A 21,451-nucleotide genomic window follows, 5' to 3' on the forward strand; every position below is an offset into this window, starting at 1 on the left:
CCGTATAAAAGTTCAAATATTTTCCTGGAATACATCCTAGAACATACTTTAGAGCAAAATAAAAACACTAAATCACCACAATACACCAAAACACTTTTACTTTTACACTGGACGCGGGTTTCGCTAACCATGTTAGCATCATCAGCAGATGATTATAAACTAATAGGGTGACTCAAAAAAGTGTGAGTGGATGGGAATTATTTTTTTAAACGGAACACTTAGTACTACAAAAAAAATGAATTTACTACAATCAATTGCATCGTTTGTAGTTTGTATACAACTAAAGACATTATGTCAACCTATGTTAGTTTCCAAATTTGACTATAATTTTCTAATTCCAAGAAACTTTCATTGAATTTTTTTGCTACTACATAAAACTACAAACGATTTTGAAGATTTTTAGGCGTTTGTAAAATCAATATTTTTTCTCTTTATTAAATTGCGCCCAATTGTTTACTTTTTCTGGCTAATTATTAATACTACAAAAAAATTGAATTTACTACAATCAATTGCATCGTTTGTAGTTTGTATACAACTAAAGACATTATGTCAACCTATATTAGTTTCCAAATTTGACTATAATTCTCTAATTCCAAGAAACTTTCATTGAATTTTTTTGCTACTACATAAAACTACAAACGATTTTGAAGATTTTTAGGCATTTGTTAAATCAATATTTTTTCTCTTTATTACATTGCGCCCAATTGTTTACTTTTTCTGGCTAATTATTAGTACTACAAAAAAATGAATTTACTACAATCAATTGCATCGTTTGTAGTTTGTATACAACTAAAGACATTATGTCAACCTATGTTAGTTTCTAAATTTGACTATAATTCTCTAATTCCAAGAAACTTTCATTGAATTTTTTTGCTACTACATAAAACTACAAACGATTTTGAAGATTTTTAGGCATTTGTTAAATCAATATTTTTTCTCTTTATTACATTGCGCCCAATTGTTTACTTTTTCTGGCTAATTATTAGTACTAAAAAAATGAATTTACTACAATCAATCGCATCGTTTGTAGTTTGTATACAACTAAAGGCATTATGTCAACCTATGTTAGTTTCCAAATTTGACTATAATTCTCTAATTCCAAGAAACTTTCATTGAATTTCTTTGCTACTACATAAAACTACAAACGATTTTGAAGGTTTTTAGCCATTTGTTAAAACAATATTTTTTCTCTTTATTACTTTGCGCCCAATTGTTTACTTTTTCTGACTAATTATTAGTACTACAAAAAAAAATGAATTTACTACAATCAATTGCATCGTTTCTAGTTTGTATACAACTAAAGCCATTATGTCAAACTATGTTAATTTCCAAATTTTACTATAATTCTCTAATTCCAAGAAACTTTGGTTGAGTTTTTTTGCTACTACATAAAACTATAAACGATTTTGAAGATTTTTAGACATTTGTTAAAACAATATTTTTTTTCTTTATTACATTGCGCACAATTGTTTACTTTTTCTGCCTAATTGTTAGTATTACAAAAAAATTGAATTTACTACAATCAATTACATCGTTTGTAGTTTGTATACAACTAAAGCCATTATGTCAAACTATGTTAATTTCCAAATTTTACTATAATTCCCTAATTCCAAGAAACTTTGGTTCAGTTTTTTTGCTCCTACATAAAACTACAAACGATTTTGAAGATTTTTAGACATTTGTTAAAACAATATTTTTTTCTTTATTACATTGCGCACAATTATTTACTTTTTCTGCCTAATTATTAGTATTACAAAAAAATTGAATTTACTACAATCAATTGCATCATTTGTAGTTGATAATAAGCCAAAAATCGAAAAGTTTACTATAAAGCGGGTTCCAATGTGACAGAGCTCTTATATTTTTATTAGTCCTTTAAATTCTAGTACTGAATATAAACCGACCGAGTCTCCATAGCTCAGCGCGTAGAGGTTTCGCCTATCAAGAGAGGAGTCAGAGTTCGAATCCGGGTCAGGACAAAAACTTTTCTATTTTATTTTCGATAGTAAGATAGTATTCTGATAGTGAAATATTAAATATTTATTTTTTTTTGAATCACCAGAATTATTTAATACTTTACTATCAGAATATATACGAAAATAAAACAAAAAAGTCCTTGCCCTGACCCGGATTCGAACTCTGAATCCTCGGTTCGTAGTCGGAAACTCTATGCACTGCGCTACGGAGACATGTTCGATTTATATTCAATACTAGAATTTATTGGACTAAATTTAAAAAAATATAGGATCTTTTTCCGATGAGCAGTAGTGAACATAACGGGTATCGGCAGCCAGACGGGCCGCATGCTGTTCCAGAGAGCATAGTAAAAGATATATCAAAGAGCCAGACGTCTTAAAATACTTTCTCGAAAACGTTGCTAGTTCTTATAGACTATTATAATAATAATATTTTAGGTATAGGAACATGTATAATCAAAAAGTAATGAATTGAAAACCTTTTCACTAGTAAAATTAAAAAAATGGGTTTCCATTTGAAAAAAATGGTTTATGATAATTTTTTAATCGCTCGATTCCATGACAGCTGCGGCCGATATTATATGACATCTAAACAATTTAATTTTTGGACTAGAATAGCCACATGTCTTCTCTTTATGCCCCAGTGGCTGTGGTAATCACTAAATTTGTCGTTTAGGCTATACAGATTTTTTTGACAGACAGTTTTTTTCCTCCAAAAATTATAAATATTTTTTTCCCAAAAACGGTTAATGTTAGGTATAGAGTGTTTGATATCAAAATTCATAAATTATACAGAGAATTTAAGTATGTAATAAAAAATGGGGGTACCTATTTAAAATAAGAAAGTTGCTGTCAACTTCCGGTATTTCCGGAAGTACCGCCATATTGGAAATATTTTTAATCGATAGATCTCGTTGTGGAACAGTAATGTGCAAAAAATCTTCGATCTAAATATTGTAGTTCTCTAGAAACGTCTAAGCACGCACAGCCTGGGACACCCTGTATATCAAGATATTATTTTTTTAATAAAAAATAAACTTTCAAAAAATTCCAAATCTTTATGTTAGCATGGCCAGACAACACTTGCGCTCCTGGCTGCTCGCATAGTGGAAAGCGCGAAATAGTAATATTCTTTTTTTTCAGGCAAGTTGTTACATCGCTTTAAAAGCTGGTGCAGAATCTGGATGGGACTTTTCATCCCGCTGGTTGTTTGATAGAGATGGAAAGACTAGCAGTAACTTAACCAGTATAGATACGAAAAGAATTGCCCCTGTGGACTTAAACGCCTTTCTTTACAAATCTTTCAGCCTATTATCAGAATATTATGGAGGCTTAGGGAATACAGGTAAAGAGGCAGAATGGGCGGAGAGAGCCAAAACATGGAGAGATACCATAGAAGCAGTTTTTTATGACAAGGACGATGGTATTTGGTACGATTACGATACGAAATTAAACAGAAATAGAAAAGTGTTTTTTGCAAGCAACTTTGCGCCGCTTTGGGCCCAAGCTTATGACCTTAAAAAGAAATCCGAATACGGAAAAAAAGCAGCAGAGTATATGAAAGCTGAATCAATCGACACATACCTTGGTGGTATACCAACATCTGTCGAACAGAGCGGCGAACAATGGGATTTACCAAACGGCTGGCCTCCATTACAGGAATTCGTAGTACTAGGTAAGTATTAGGATTCAGAACCGGGAAGTCTCTGTCTCGAAAGTACCTGTAGTTCCCGGTTCTTTTGAGACATCAAAGAACCGGCACTCGAAATTAATACCCGTTTCCTTCGGTACTTTCGGGACTCGGGAACAATAATTAAAAAATTATTTTTTAAAAAAATTTTAACAGACAGTAAGTTAAAATTAAAATGGCCCTTTTTGAGAAAGGAGGAGATAGCGTGGGCGTTATTTATCTGAAGTACATGACCATCTTTAAATGACCCCGCAGACTAACATGAAACTTTAATTTTTTTTCTTCGGCTAGTTTAGCCTCAATTTTTTTATATTATACTAACTCTGATGTTGTTATAGATGTCTTTATACAATTAGATGCACGTCTTCTATGCATAAAAATTATTATTTTTAAGTACAAAAAAAGTGTCTTGTATATCTCAATTTCCATCCAGTCGAAGAAGAAACGATTTCAACACAACAGTCAACGCATCAGATTTTTAGCGATTTGCCCCTGAAGTACTTTAATTTTTTAAGCAAAAACTATGCGTCCAACGAAAAAAAAATGAAGAGACAAAAATTATTTAAAAATAAATGAAGATTTTGAAAATGTTTATTTTAAGACAAGTCAGTGGCGTACCATTTTTTCTCAAAATATATTCTATATAAAACCCTTGCGGATGCCACTGGTTAAAATAAATAATTTCGTTTGAACATCAAAAAGATGTTTTGCTGCATAGAAAACATGGATCAAGTTTCATAAAGATATCTATAACATCAGAGTCATTATGAAAAAAAAATTTTGGAAAAATGTACCATTTTTAATGTTTAGAACATACATTCATACGAAGTTTTTCTCTTAGAATAGGTTCAAGAATCACTCCTTTAAATATTAACATGTTATTAAGGAATATCCTTTATGATTGCTATAATCAACTGTCAAAAAACGACTTTTTGTCCCTATACGCTCAAATTTTGTTTTTCCATAACTGTCAAACTGTCACGGTAGCAGACGGTAGCAGATAAATGTTTGCTATACTACCAGGGGGGTGACAGTGAAATAGGAAAATTGGAAACAGTCATCAGTGTCATTCCTGTCATTCTCCTCACGACAAGTATGGCCGCCTAGACAAGGACAGCGTTGTTTTTGTCTAACTATTGTCTAACTTCACAGTTTAGAATTGACAGATTTCAGTTTCAGAGACAACTTCAGATTTGTTCTAGAACAAATTCGAAAATATTCTACGCCATTTTAATTCATTCCGTTTAGTTTCGTTTTGGAAGTTCAATTTAATATTTCTGCTGAAATTTATAATTATAAAGGTAATAAAGTATATAAAATATATATTACATGAAGAATCCTGGAGAAAATGACGTTTCTGCAGTAGTAGGTATGTCCCATGTATATGAAAAATAGGTAGTAAATAAACACTGTTTTTACATTTTTTAGATGCAAGAAAATGGTGTTATAATCTCTTTGATCGGCGATTTTTTTGAAAATGGAAACAATTTACAGCAAGGTAAGATCATTTTTAACTATAGCCAACATCATTTATCTCCAATATGTGCGATTTATTGTCAATAATGCAATAAATCGGACTGATAATCTGATTATGTTATCCGACTAAAAGTCTCTTTTTGCTTCTTTTTGATTTATAAGCCAGGTCTCTTTGGGAATAATGGACGCTTTTTTAAACAGTATATTTATATTTTATACCTATTGATATTTTTAGATTGTTAATTTTAGTATAAAAAAATTTGTTTTTCTGTTTTCAGGTTTTTGTATAAGGCTCCCGTTTTCATGTCCCTGTGTCCGTTTTCTGTCCTTGAAGTCTGCGAATACGTGTGTTTATTTACAAATTACTGTAAGTCATGCTTATACCTTAACTAATTTACGTTAAAAGTACATATAATTAACTAATTGGTATTGAAACAATACAATCCTCTATATTTTTATGTTTATTTAGTCACGTTGTTCCATACTTCAAATAAATATATGTGAATAAATTATTTTTTGGTTTTATTTATGAAAAGAAAAAATACAAAATACATTTGAACTGAAAGAGGGCCCGCCATTGAATAACCGGAAACGGAAGTGAAAATTAAGCCATCATGTCCTTATCATGTCAACCTGTCAATTGGGAAATTAGTTCTCCAGACGACAACGAAGGCTTTCGGTGGCGTATCGTGTTTCCACGATTTAACACAGAGTTGACGCTTCTTTCTAGTTAATTATTTTATGTATACTACAGCAATTATATGGATATAAGTGATAAGGCGAATCCCATCGAATCTCAATTTATATAGTTCAAAAACTTTGATGTTTGTGTGTTTTTATCTAAACTGCCCGTCAAATTAAATACCATAGCGATTTTTTTACTCTTATTCAACGAATTGTAATGAAAATAATGGACCAATTTTGTTGATTTTTTTTAGCATATTTACCCGCACTTGCACCGTTTGTATAAACTTTGTTTAAACGCTAAACAGTGATTAACTTGTAACAAAACTCTTATAAAGGGTTAGGGGTTCGCTCAAGTCAAAGAAAACTCTTCGAAAAACACTCCGAAAATTCTTTATTCTTGGTATCTAAAATACTATACATTTACTCAGCAGGGGGAAAATTTTATATATATGGTACAATCTTACCTATCAAGCCTTTCTACTAACTTTTAAAAGTACAGTTTTACACTTTATGGCCACAGGATAATAAAATGAATACAATAAGAATAGTTGTTTCAGCGTACAGTAGCGAGAGTAAAATGAGAATCGAATTCAAATATGCAAGGCGCAAAAAAAGATTTAAATAAAAAACTGACTCTCCAGGTAGAGCTACGACCAAATAAGATTCCCCACATTGTTATGGCTGCTACAAACTATAATAAAATATGTATAGAATCACTGTTTAGCCTTTAAACAAAGTTTATGCAAACGGTGCAAGTGGGCATTAAGATCGTTTTTCGTAGATTGATCTGATTTTTCTAAATTTTGTATGAGATTTAGTTTCCTATGATATACAGGGTGTGAAAAAAAGGAATATAATTTTTGTAATTTTTGTGTTGCTGCCATTTTGCAAAAAAAATTAACTAGAATTATAAGTTTTGGGTATAGCTAAGACTAATATCTCGGGACGTATTTGGAATTTTTACGATAACTCATCTGGAATTGATGAGACCTTATGGTCTGTTAAGTTCAGAATATTAAAAAAATAATTTTACTTTTTCGCTGGTCGTATTTTTAAGACATCCTGTATTAAACTGCGTTAGTTTAATCATTTTTTTTTAATTTCACATTGTAAAAGTAACGAATATCGTACAATTTTAAAGTTAATTTCAGTTTTGTTAGCATATCTCTTAAGAAAGGTAGAAAAAACACAAGTTAGAGTAAAAATTGATTATCTTTTATTCCAGATCAGTTATCGTAAAAATTCCAAATACGTCCCGAGATATTAGTCTTAGCTATATACCCAGAACTTATAGTTCTAGTTATTTTTTTTGCAAAATGGCAGCAACACAAAAATTACAAAAATTACATTCCTTTTTTTCACACCCAGTATATCATAAAAAACTAAATCTCATACAAAATATAGAAAAATCAGATCAATTTACGAGAAACGATCTTTAATATGCTAAAAAATCAACAAAATCGGTCCATTTTTTCAAAGTTACAACTCGTTAAAAACGAGTAAAAAAATCGCTGTGGTATTTAATTTGACGGGCAGTTTAGTTTGTTGATGTTATTCTCTGTTTGAATCATAGATTTAAAGTTTGAACGATCTCACTTTGTGTTAACCCGTTCCACTGTGCGACGCTCCAAAGATCCATCTCAAGAGTAAATATTCATGGCCGTGACACACGAGCTACCAAGATGCGTGTCATCTTCCTAGCTCGATACGAAAAGTGTTAATGATCGAAAAAGGCGTAAGCCAATGAGGAAGTTAAAATGGGTCTTTGGAGCGTCGTAACTCGGGCCCTATGTGAGCTAGGAAGCTGAAACTCAGAATTTAGATGAGACTCGAACAGCTCCATCTTTTCACGATATTTTGGCGACGTTTCGTGCACTATAAAACCCCACCATTAAAGAATTATATGAAATTTGGTATGTCAATAGTCTGGACCAAGGCCAACTTGACCGTGTACGACACGTGACACTGTAGCAGTTAGTTTTGACGTAAGAAACGTCAAAAGTTGACGTCTAGGTAGGCTATGTGAGCGACGGTGCACACTGTCTCACCCTGCACGGTTGGATACGACGTTTTGTTTACATCTTCATTAAGGTGGGACTAAGGATTTGATATTGAAGAAAAATGTGAGCCGATTTCGGCATAATTCGGGACGGGCTATAGGATGACGCCCTCGACGTTTCGAACCGATGCATCTAAATGGGCGAAATAATCAGGATTTTTCTTAATTATAGGTCGATTGGAAACAAACTCGGCACGTGGATAGAGGTCTTGGAAATCGTGAATCTAGGTCTAGGAAAAAGTTGCAAGAGACATTTTTTCTTGGAAATATACCGAGTAAATAAAAAAACTCTGAAATTTTTATTTTTTATCAGTGGCGTACTATATTCTATTTTTGAAGAAATTACTCGATGCGTATCACATCTACGCCACGGGTTGAAACTAAAAGCTCTTCTTTTTACATTTAAGTGTCTGTGTTAGGCAGACTCCTATACTTAATAAAATTTTATAACGATACCTTCAACTGTTAAAAAACTATTACAAAATTTCTTAAAATTTTCAAAAACTTTAACACTCTGTATCTTGCGTAAGAGGCATTTTCAACCGATAGTGTGCTATATCAAAATTAATATTTCGACGTCCCCTATCATTTCCCGAAAGCATGACCGACTTACAGGAATCACCCTGTATAATCGAAGATGTATTATTTTCTTTTAAACACCCACGTAGCTCCATTACAGTACCGTTATATTATACAGGGTGTCCCAGAAATAAGTGCAAGTATTTTAAGGGGTGGTAGATCTCGATAAAAGAAACATATTTTCTCTTTATCGTTTTTCAAATAAGTCCAAAATAACGGAATTATTTTATTTTGAAAATTTCCAAAAAAAAATGATTTTTTGCTCAAATTTTGAGAACCACTGGATCTTTTCTGGATTTTCTTTCTTGTAAATTTAATCTACTAACTATGTTGCCATATTATCAAGAAATATGTTTTTTAACTAAAAACTAAAAAAAAAATTCGGTGGGTTATTTTCTGGCGTTGTGCGTATTTTTATTTGATAGGCGAGTAAAATCAAGTCACCGCGTTGGCAGCACTGATAGAGGACTTCAAAGACTTCAATAGAGTCCTCAGACGGACGGACGGTCATTTTAATACAAATTTTGTGAAAGTGAATCAAATTATTTATTAATTTTAATTTATTACTTTTTCAACATTTCGAACTACACTTTTTCAAACATGTCCTTCGAATTATTCACTTTAATAGCTCTTATAGTCTATAAAATGAATAACTTTGAATTTTGACCGTTATTTTTTACCAACACGGCAAATATAAAATCCCTCTATCAAAAAAGTTACTGATATTCTTTAAACTGAGTGCCTGAACGAATCAGATAGGTAACTATTTACTTTCGTGAAATAGAAAAGGAAAATAATAAAACAAGTGGCAGTTCTTACTCTTCTTGCAAAAATCAACACGAAATGTCATAATTGTCAAAAGTAAAATGTTATCAGCTTTTGACATTTCTAATTATCAGACCAATGCCGTCTCTAATAGAACAGCCTCGGAGCCAGATTTATAACGTCACGCTAGTTAGATACTACGGATTAATAAATATATTGTAGAATACATGGAAAACATAATTATTCCTCGTATTTTTGGTTATACTAAAACGTTTTTTTTAAACCAAGAAAAATAATAAAAAACCAAATGAAAACAGCGTTTTTATAATAATAATCAGCGTTTTTCCCGAACCTAAATCCCAAGAAAATCAAAAATTTTAGAATAATTTTACATATAAAATGACAGCGATCTGTATTTCATAGCCATCGCTGGCGCCTTTTTTTCTATGATATTGTATTATTAGCAAATATAATTTTTCGAACATTGATACTTGCAAAATATACATATAAATTTTGTGAATGCAAATAATAATACATCACTATTAGTAGATATTGAATGTTTTCTGTTAAATTAGATCGATTTTCAAACCCCAAAATTTAAAATATATTTTACATTTTACCCATTATCTTATGTACCTATTCATTATTTGTATATTGTAAAACATTTCCTGCATTTGTATGGTTCATAGTTTATTTGCCAAAGTTATTTATTACTATAAATAGGTATATACAGGGTGCTACAAATTCGAGGTACGAGCATTGGTATCTCGGTAACCGTAATAGATACGAACATAGTTAAATTGTGGCAAAGTTGCACTTTGGGATGTTCACCAAGATGCCGTCAAAAAAGTTTTAAAAATTTCAAGGATTGCTGAGTTTTTTGGAAAAAACTGATTTTTTTGAAAACAAATTTTATTTTTTCTTGTCGTTGCTTTTAAGAAAATCAAAAAACTAATTACACATTCTCTTAGCCACTTTATTAGGGCTATCTGATAGTACTTTTAGATTTTCAAATTAGCTGATAATTTGTGAGATCCAGAGGCCAACTTAATTTTTTTAAATACGGACCTGCATTTTTTATTTCAGATTTTGAAAGAACTGGGTCTCCTGAGTACTATGATATGCCACACTTTATACTTTTTTTTTGTTTTCGGTACCTTAACAACAACAAAACTATTTAATTAGGTATTATTTAAAATAGTCTAAATCCGAGTCTGGTTTTTTATATTATTTAACCTGATTATATTCATCGCAACAATATTGATCAGTGCTAATTAACATTGAATAAGGACAATCGAGCCAAGATTCAAATAAATTATATCCAGATCAGCAATTTAAAGATATAATTTTTAACTTTTTTTATTGTAAATTTGAAAACTCAATGTGCGATCTAATAATATGCGTAATATTAGTCGTAGTTATTATAAATAAATCAACTTCTACAAACTAGTGTCTAATGCTCCACATATTTGAAAGGGTTACCACCCTCCCTATTGCACAAATTTATTTTTCGTTCAATTTTATTTATAGTTCTTTGAACTTTCTTCTTATACTTCCGAATGCATTTTGTACTCTTTATTTATTGTAAATGTTGAAATGTATTGATTTCACTTTTACAAATTACTTGAAGTAATGTATTCATTTGTATATTATTTTTTATCATTTTATTGCATTTGATTTTCCATATTCAATGTTTTACCACACGTCATTGTTAAGTTTGAAAGCTTATCTCAATATTATAACGATGACTAGATTAAATATTTAAAAAAAAACAGAACCGGATTTGAAATTAGTTTAAATAAATTGTGTTCAAATGTCCGAAACAAAAAAAAAATTAAGTGTGGCATATCATTGTACTTAGGAGACCGAGTTCTTTCAAAATCTGAAATAAAAAATGCAGGTCCGTATTTAAAAAAATTAAGTTTGCCTCTGTATTTCACAAATTATCAGCTAATTTGAAAATCTAAAAATACTGTCAGATAGCTCTTGTAAAGTGGCTATGAGAATGTGCAATTAGTTTTATAATTTTCTTAAAAGTAACGACAGGAAAAAATATAATTAATTTTCAAGAAAATCCGTTTTTTTTTCAAAAACTCAGCAATCCTTGAAATTTTTAAAACTTTTTTGATGGCTTCTTGGTGAACATCCCAAAGCGAAACTTTGCCCCAATTTAACCATGTTCGTATCTATTACGGTTACCGAGATACCAATGCTCGTACCTCGAATTTGTAGCACCCTGTATATTGTATTTATTAACTGTATATTATGTATATTTCATGTAAACTATTGTTAAAGACATATTATTTTTCATATTATCATATATATTTCTTATATTGTTATACATATTTAAGTTGGTAGCATTGATCGTTAAGTGGTGACCTCGGGTAGAGAGAGAGACCGCCATGAGATAATCAAGCGACCAAGTGTTATAAATAAAGCAGTTTTTAATTAGTGTGTGCCCTTTTGTGTACCCCATTAGATAACTAGAAACAGTGAACTAAAGTGAACTTAAATAAAATCCAGAGAACAAGTGACCAGGGTTCTAGTTATTTAACATTTCAGAAGTGGATAAAGAACTTATAGCGAAAATAGCGTGGTTTGCCAGTGTCGCGTAGTGATGTTTGTGATTGTGTTTGTGAGTTATCAGTTGAGTGATTGAGGACTTGTGTGAACTTATGTGAACTGAGAAAAGTAGACATTATTTTAAGTGAAGTGAACTGAAATTTACTGAAATTTATTGAGATTATAAACTTAAAAAGACATTAACCTGTGAAACTCGTCCGCCTTTAGTTTTTACGACTAATACGCCATCTCTTCGAATTAGTGATAACAAGAATTGATTGCCATCTAGTGAGTAACCTTGGAACTAACGAATTTCAAAACTACAGAAGTTCTACCCTATTAGCAGAAATTTGAAAAGCGCCATCTCGTAACCACAATCCGAAGCTTAGTTTCATTCGCCAGATTTTCAAAAAATTGTCAAGAAGATTTTTAAATTTTTATTTACCAAATTGTCAAGAAACTTCTTAATTTTAATTGTCAAATTGTCAAGAAAATGGCTGAACGAAACGAAAACGAAAATTTTGAAGACAGTGTTAGTCACGAATTTGAAATGCGTATGCCAGGAATTGATGAAAATCTAAATATAAATAGAATGATGTCGATAATGTTAGAGGAAAATCGAAGAAGAGATTTAGTCATGGAAAGATTAATTGATAAAGTAACTACACCAATGTCAGAGGCTGGTAGAAGCGAAGATCATTTTCAAATTATGCCCGATTTAACGAAAAATATTAGATATTTTGATGGTGAAGCAAAATCGAATGCTAGCGAATGGTTAAAAAATTTAAAGAGCATGAAATTGCTGCATAATTGGCCTGACCAATTTGTATTGGAGACTGCTCGCATACATTTAGTCGGAGGAGCTAAACACTGGATGTTGAGCAAGATTGAAGATATAAGAACTTTTCAAGATTTTGAAAATGCATTTAAGAAAACATTTATTGGAAAAGTGAGCTTAGCTGAAAAATGGAGATTAATGGAGGCCCGAATACAGAAAAAAGAAGAGAGTTTAAGTAATTATTTTCATGAAAAAGTAAAATTATGTAAGGATTTGGGATTAGAGTTTATGGATACAAGAGAGCAAATTTTAGTTGGATTATATGATAAGAATTTATGTGACGTAACTTCTGGAAAAATGCATATTGATGTAGATGATTTATTGCACTCGTTAGAAGAATTTGAAAGAATAAGTAATAGAAGAAAATTGAGACATCGAGAGATCATAAGAAATGAAAAACATTTTGAAACAAAACCTGATACTAGAAATCAACAGCAACAATCAGAGCAAAATAAAACAGTCCATGAACAACGAAGTAGATATTTGCCACCAAGAAATGACAAAAATCAACCATTATGTTTTGTTTGTAAAAAATACGGTCATACATCGAAGTATTGCAGAACTAATTCTTCAAATGGAACAAGTCAATCAAATCAAAATCAATCAAATCAAGATAGGAATGTTAATGTTTGTATTACCAGCATGGATTTTAATAAAATGAGCCAGAAATATTTTCAAGAAGCAATGATTGATGGAAAACCAATTCAAACTTATGTTGATTTAGGAAGTCAAGGAAACCTGATTAGAAAGTCAAGTGCTGAACAGTTGAATTTAGAAATAAAAAGTATCAAAACCCCATTAACTGTAAGAGGATTTGGTTATGGAAAAGTGGACATATTAGCAGAAATAGAAGTTGAAATAGAGATTGATCAAGCTAAAGCATTTACAAAACTTTTAGTAGTACCCGATAATTATCTTGATATTCCATTATTGTTAGGACAACCATTCACTGAACAGAAGCACATAGTTATTATAAAAAGGGAGATCAGTTGAGAATATTTGAAGATGAGCATATTGAAGATCAATCGAACTTGACTAAAATACAAATACCAACATTACCAATGCAAAAAGTTAATTTATGGTCAAACGAAAAGAAAGTAATACCTAAAAATTATATTGGATTTTTAGAAGTATATATCAAAGACAATTTAAAAGAAGATCTATATATTGAGTCGACAAATGATGAAAGAAGATGTATCCCAAGATGTGTAGTAGCTGTGAACGAAAATTTGCAAACATATGTACCAATCATAAATTTAAATAATGCTGACCTGTCCATAGATAAAAATGAGAAAGTAGCAAGAGCTGTACGTTGTCGTGAAGCTCAAGAAGAGAATATTGAAGTAAATAAAAATAATTTGGAGATTTTTGAAGAAAATAGTGAAGATAAGATCAAAAAAGAAGATATGCATATAAATGACCATATTTCTACAGAGACACAAATGAAATTAATAAAGATTTTAAATCAATATTCAGATTGTTTTGCCAACAGTCTAAAAGAATTAGGATGTACACCAGAATTTGAATGTAAAATAGAAACCACAACAGATCAACCAGTTACGTATCGTCCATATAGATTAAGTCATTCTGAGAGAGCAAAGGTACGGGAAATGGTAGAAGAGCTGAAGAACGCTGGAATTATAGTAGATTCAAACTCATCCTATGCTAGTCCAATACTAATTGTAAAGAAAAAGACGGGAGATGAAAGATTTTGTATTGATTATCGAGGCCTAAATAAAATCACAACGAAAATGGAGTTTCCACTACCAATAATTGAGGATCAATTAGATAGATTGTCTGGAAAAAACTATTATACATCATTAGACATGAAAAGCGGATATTATCAAGTACCAGTAGAGAAAAATTCAAGAGCGAAAACAGCGTTTGTCACAAGTGATGGTATATATGAATTTAAGAAGATGCCATTTGGGTTGTTGAATGGACCGGCCATATTCAGTAAGATGATTAACCATGTACTAGGACCTTTAAGATTTACAATAGCAATGGCATACATGGATGACATCTTGTTACCTAGTGTAACAGAGGAAGAAGGATTAAATAACCTTGAAGAAATTCTAATTGTGTTACGAAGAGCAAATTTGAAACTAAATCTAAAGAAGTGTTTCTTTCTAGAAGAAAATATTGAATACTTAGGTTATGAAATATCGAAAGGAGAAATTAGACCAGGAAGAAAGAAACTGAAGAGTGTAAGTGATTTTCCAACACCTGAGAATGTGAAGAATATCAGACAGTTTCTTGGTTTAACAGGATATTTCAGAAAATTTATTAAAAGTTATGCCATAAAAGCAAAACCATTAACAAAACTGTTATCGAAAAATACTAAATGGATTTGGGACCAAGATCAGCAAGAAGCCTTTGAACTTTTGAAAGAAGAATTGACAAGTACGAGTGTGTTAAGATTGTATGATCCGAAAGCATATACTGAAGTTCATACTGATGCTTCAATGATCGGACTAGGAGCAATTTTGTTACAAAGAGGTTCAAATGATGAAATGCATCCTGTTGCATTTATTAGTAGACAGACTACACCCGAAGAACAAAAATATCATTCAGGAGAATTAGAAACTTTATGTGTTACCTGGGCATTAGAAAGATTGAGAACTTACCTGATTGGAATACACTTTGTTGTTGTAACTGACTGTAATGCTTTACGCACTACCTTCACGAAAAAGAATCTAATACCTAGAATAGGTAGATGGTGTTTGAAATTATTGGATTATGACTATGAGATTAAACATCGCCCTGGTAAAAATATGGAACATGTTGATGCTTTATCGCGAAATCCTATAGAGGTGACAGAAGAAACAGATTGTGGAGAGGGAATTCAACTACTTATTACTCACCTTGATGAAGAAGATTGGTTGTGTGTCTTACAAAGAAAAGATCAACAAATCCAAAGGATAGCTGATGTATTACAGAAGAAAGAGCCTGAAAATATCGAAGAAAGGAGATTGTTAACGGAATATGAAATTAGAGATGGAAGAGTGTACAAAAATGAAAATGGAAATTTGAAATGGGCAGTACCTAAAAGAATCAGATGGAGAATAGTGCAAAAATGTCATGATGAACTGGGACATTAGCATTAGAGAAGACATTACAAAAGATAAAAGAAAAGTATTGGTTTGCCAGAATGAGAAACTATGTAAAGGGTTATATAGGTTCATGTGTCAAATGCCTATATAATAAAACGCCAGGAGGAAGAAGAAAGGGATACTTACATTCCATTGATAAAATTGGTATACCTCTACATACAATCCATATTGACCATTTAGGACCATTTGTGACCAGTAAAAGAGGAAATAAACACATTTTAGTGATAGTAGATGGATTTACTAAATTTACGATACTTAAAGCTGTGAAAAGTACATCGTCTTCGACAGTAGTAAACATATTAGAAGATTTATTCTATCTAATAGGGAAACCATATCGAATCATTACAGATAGAGGAACAGCCTTTACTGGAAATGCTTTCAAGAAGTTGTGTGAAAGGAACGACATTATACGTGTTCAAAATGCAGTGTCAACCCCGAGAGCAAATGGACAATGTGAACGTGTTAATAGATTGATTACTCCGTCTATAGCATCGCTTAGTAACGTAGATGATGGAACAGATTGGGACAAACAAGTAAACAAAGTACAATGGAGCATAAACAACACTATACACCAAGCAACGAAAAGTACACCATATGGTTTATTGTTTAGTTTTGATCCTAGAGAAATACAATATGATCCAGTTGATGACGAAATAGAAAACGAAACACGAAATAGTAGTAGTATTGAGCTAAGAAGAAAGAAGGCTATAGAAAATATTTTAGAAGATCAAATGAAGCAAAGAGAAAGATATAATAAGAACAGAGTGAAATCAGAAGAGTTTCAACCAGGAGACATGGTCATGTTAAGAAGCGAAAATGTTACTGCTTCTGGAGATTCACGGAAGTTGATACCAAAATACAAAGGACCCTATGTAGTAATAGAAAAACTACCTCATGATCGTTACAGAATTGAAGATTTACCTGAAATCCAACGAACTCAGAGATTTTACCGAGGCGTAGCTGCCGCAGACGCCTTGAAACATTTCGATTTGACTCAAAACTTAGAAGATTCTGAAGAAGACGTACAAACAGACGAAACTGACAGTGAAGATGATGAACCATCCGACGACAATGTTCATAAGTCAGAACAGCATGAACCGAAGATGGATTCACAAGAAAAACGGAGCCAAGACGACTGTAGTCAGGTGGTTGATTACGAACCTAAGAGGATTAAGAGGAAGCCTACTTACCTTAAAGATTACTGCCTTTCCGAGGACGAAAAGGATTAAGGATGGCCGAATGTTAAAGACATATTATTTTTCATATTATCATATATATTTCTTATATTGTTATACATATTTAAGTTGGTAGCATTGATCGTTAAGTGGTGACCTCGGGTAGAGAGAGAGACCGCCATGAGATAATCAAGCGACCAAGTGTTATAAATAAAGCAGTTTTTAATTAGTGTGTGCCCTTTTGTGTACCCCATTAACTAAGAAACTAGAAACAGTGAACTAAAGTGAACTTAAATAAAATCCAGAGAACAAGTGACCAGGGTTCTAGTTATTTAACACTATGTATATTATTTTTAAAATAGAAACCAAAAATACGAGGAATAATTATGTTTTCCATGTATTCTACAACATATTTATTAATGTGTAGTATCTAACTAGCGTGACGTCATAAAGCTCGCTCCTAGGCTGTTCTACTAGAGACGGCATTGCGACAGCATGGCTGCAAGTTGCTAACCTAATAAAATTAACACTAGAAAAGCCCGCGGGAACTGTCAAATTCAAAGTTATTCGTTTCACAGACTATAGTAAGAAGTTTCTCTTCAAATATGCGCACATAGATCACACGCAATTTTTTTATTATACATTTTCTTTCATTTAGGTCTTCACATGACCGAACATCCAGAAGCCCAAAAAATAGCGAGAACCTTCGCCAACAGATGGATCAGCGCCAACATGAAAGGCTACCAACGGGACAACGCGATGTACGAAAAGTACGACGCCGTCGAACCGGGCGTATACGGAGGCGGTGGCGAGTACGAGGTCCAGTTGGGGTTCGGCTGGACGAACGGAGTGGCCCTCAGCTTCATACACACATTCTATAGCAGTGCTCATTCCATTTCCAAAGCCTTATTAAAGCCGTACATTTATTTTGGGCTTATTAGTTTAATAATGTACATAAGTAACGTTTTAAGGTGATCAAAAACTTATCGTAGAAAATCTCTTTACCATAACATATTTTTTACCCACAGTGGCGGATTAATCGTTTAGCGAAGCGTTTCTTAACCTTTTTCAGTTCGCAGACCCCTGAAAAATCAAGCAAAATTTCAAGGACCCTCCTAATTTAAAAAAAACAGAAATTTTAAGACAAATTACTTTACTACAAAAAATTACATTTTTATAAAAATTAAAAATACTTTATTAATGTGAATTAATAAATGGTGCTGCTTTTTCTTGCAACTAAATTAATAATATTCAGGTTGATCTTTTGACTTAGTTGTAATCTCAAATCGGATTCTAATTGTAATCTCTTTCTGTATTCAGTGGCGGATACAGAGGGGGTCCCATGGCCCCCCCTAGAATCTGTAAATTGGGTTAAATCTTAGGCTTTTGGATTAAAAATGGCGCCCTAAAAAGTATATTCTACATTACTTTTTATTTTGGGCCCCCCCTAAAATAAATTACTGTATCTGCCCCTGTCTGTATTTGTTTTCATGTATACAAGAGTAGAGAATGATTTTTCACAGAGGCATGTGGATGAGAAAAGCAGTAAATGTTTCAGTGCTACCTGTGGTGCCTACTTCTGATATTTCTTTATAAACTTTTTCTAGATTCTCCCAAAAATTTGATAAAGAAGTTTCTTTGAAATTATGTTTTAAAGCTGAATCACATGATATTTCTATTAACTCATTTTTCTGTATCGTTGTCAAGCCGTTGATATCTGAAACACCTGCGATGAAATCTGAATGATCTGCCTGAAAGGGTCTGCTATCCAGTTTTTATTGTCAGGTTCTGAAAAATATCCCAGAAAAGATGACCTCAAAATGCTGACATTTAGTTATTAATTCAAATATTGATAGATAAGACGGCGGACCCTCATATACATATTTGCGGACCCACAGGGGTCCGCGGACCACAGGTTAAGGAACGCTAGTTTAGCGTATTTGGTCGAGTCACGAGGTTTTTCAAAAAACATGTGCCATCTCACGCAACAAAAGATTTATTTTTTATATCAGCATAGGTCCGGGTCTGCTTTGTTTCGTAGCTATGGGGTCTTAGTCTTCATTTTCTCGTTTTGTTAAAATTTTATAAGTGCTTTTAGCTCGGCTTTTAATTATTCAAATAAAATTTTGAGGGTAAAAGTTCCTATCTGTTCTACATATCTTAGTGCTAAAAAAGTGTTGATAGATTCACCACAGACGTGCATATGGGTAATCACTGGAATATTTTTATAAAGAAAAGCATGTGAGCCCTTGACTTTCTGTCTTCTTGTTAACAAAATTTTGTAGAATGCCGATTAAAAGATGTATACAGGGTGTTTCAAAAAACATGTGCCATCTCTCGTGGGTAAAAATAAGATTTATTTTTTATATCAACATAGGTCCAATTCTGCTTTGTTTCGTAGCTACAGGGTGTTAAATTCTTAATATTTTTTGAATTTATTATAATTTTCTTCCTAATACTTTTATCGTTTTGAATGAAATTTTGAGGGTAAAAGGTACTATAAATGCGACATATTTTAAAGGTAAAGAAGTGTTGACATATTCACCAGGGACGTGCATAGGGGTTATCACTGGAATATTTTTCTAAAAAAAGCATGTACGCCACTGACTTTTCTTTCCCTCTTTAGCGAAATAGTGTAAGCAGTTTAATGCCGATTAAAAGTTGTCTATTGATATTTTGTCGATTTCGGCTTCCTTGATGAGATAAACGCAATTTTATTAATTTGCCTTGATCCAAGTCTAATAGCAACCTTTAAAAAAATTAATATCATTAACTTGCGAAAGTTTTAAATATGTACTCTTTGATTCCTCATATCATCAAAAAATATGAAAAAAAGTTCCTGTAAACATATTATGGAAATGCATAGTTTTAGAATTACAGGATGTTAAAACTTTTTGAAATGATGTGTTGTAATTACCTTAAATTCCATTATTTTTTTTATTTGAAATTGCTGTAACTTGGACTAATAGTAATAATAACTAATAATAATAAAATTTAATAATAAATTAGGTAAAGTATATAATTTATTAATTTTATTTTTATTTTAATTTTATGAATTGTGATTAATAAAATTGCGTTTATTTCATCAAGGAGGCCGAATTCGATAAAATATCAAGAGATAACTTTTAATTGGCACTAAAACGCCTACACAATTTTGATACTAATAAAATTGCGTTTATTTCATCAAGGAGGCCGAATTCGATAAAATATCAAGAGATAACTTTTAATTGGCACTAAAACGCCTACAAAATTTTGATATCAAAGGAAAAAAGTCAGTGGCCCACATGTTTTTTTTATGAAAAATATTCCACTGATAACCCATATGCACGTCCCTGATGAATCTATCGCCATTTTTTAGTCTTAAAATATGTAGCACTTATAGTAATTTTTATCCATAAAATTTTATTCGAATCACTAGAAGTACTTGGAAGAAAATTATAATTAATCGAAAAAATGTTAAGACTTTAACACCCTGTAGCTACGAAACAAAGCAGAATCGGACCTATATTGATATGAAAAATAAATCTTATTTTTACGTGAGGAATTTCTCCACGAGAGGTGGCACATGTTTTTTGAAACACCTTGTGTATTGATATTTTGTCGATTTCGATGTCCTTGATGAGATAAACGCAATTTTATTAATCACAATTAATAAAATAAAAATAGTAGATTATTTATTTAATCTAATTTATCATTAAATTTTATTAAAATTTACTGATTTTCAGTGCTACCTACAGCAAATTCCAAATAAATGGTATTTAATATAATTACAAAAGACCTATTATTCAAAAGTTTTAACATCCTGTAACTTTAAACTATGAATTTCAAACCCATATTTATTCATAGAAACTTTTTTCATATTTTTTTGATGAGAAATCAATGAGTTCTTATTTAACACTGGTCAGTTAATGACATTAAAAAATGTAATAAAATTGAGTTTATCTCATTAAGGAGTCCGAAAACGACAAAATAACTGAAGACAACTTTTAATCGGCATTAAACGTTCTATAAATGTTTTTTTAATATTCTTGTGACACAATATGTACGTCGCTGATGAATATGTCATTTTTAGCATTAAAATATGTCGCACTTATAGAAACGTTTACCTTCAAAATTTCATTCGAATCGCTAAAAGCACTTGAAAGAAAATTATAATAAATAAAAAAATGAAGACATTAACCTTCTATAGCTATGAAACAAAGCAGCATCGGACCTATATTGATAGAAAAAAATAAATCTTATTTTAGGCGAGGAATCTCCCTTCAAGAAATAGCACATGTGTTTTGAAACACCCTGTATGTGGGCGTTAAACAGAGAAATTTGTCACGCTCTGAAATGCCTAGTCAATTCACTTACCGCCGACAAACAGCGTAACTTTTCAATTGATACATCCTTTGACAACAGATTAACTTACAGATATGGCACTTATTTCATCTTGCTGATAAACGCCGCCGTGACCTCAAACCTTTAATATGGCTATGATGTTGTCAGACTTCGTTTTTTTTTCTCGGATGGATTGTTGCCTTTTGTA

At 31.8% G+C, this 21,451-nt stretch overlaps 1 protein-coding gene and 1 long non-coding RNA gene across 4 annotated transcripts in view; one reads left to right on the top strand and one right to left on the bottom strand.

Annotated features, from left to right (window-relative positions):
* Positions 1-21,451, top strand: part of LOC115884075 (trehalase-like) — a 51,552-nt gene that overhangs the window by 29,131 nt on the left and 970 nt on the right. For 2 of the 3 annotated variants that reach the window (XM_030902537.1, XM_030902547.1), the window contains exons 5-6: positions 3,120-3,651; positions 17,579-18,736. In XM_030902537.1, coding sequence (XP_030758397.1) covers positions 3,120-3,651; positions 17,579-17,895 — 849 coding nt within the window. In that variant the 3' untranslated portion in view covers positions 17,896-18,736. Of the gene's footprint in view, positions 1-3,119; positions 3,652-17,578; positions 18,737-21,451 lie in introns of those variants that run through there. The other variant, XM_030902557.1, reaches the window with a different exon arrangement.
* Positions 6,204-6,512, bottom strand: LOC115884084. Its single transcript, XR_004050497.1, has 2 exons — positions 6,294-6,512; positions 6,204-6,241 (listed from the first exon to the last, which is right to left on the bottom strand). It is a non-coding gene; the product is annotated as an uncharacterized LOC115884084 (long non-coding RNA).

This window comes from Sitophilus oryzae, unplaced genomic scaffold, assembly GCF_002938485.1.
Source record: "Sitophilus oryzae breed Bouriz unplaced genomic scaffold, Soryzae_2.0 scaffold_111_pilon_pilon, whole genome shotgun sequence".
Taxonomy (NCBI): domain Eukaryota; kingdom Metazoa; phylum Arthropoda; class Insecta; order Coleoptera; family Curculionidae; genus Sitophilus; species Sitophilus oryzae.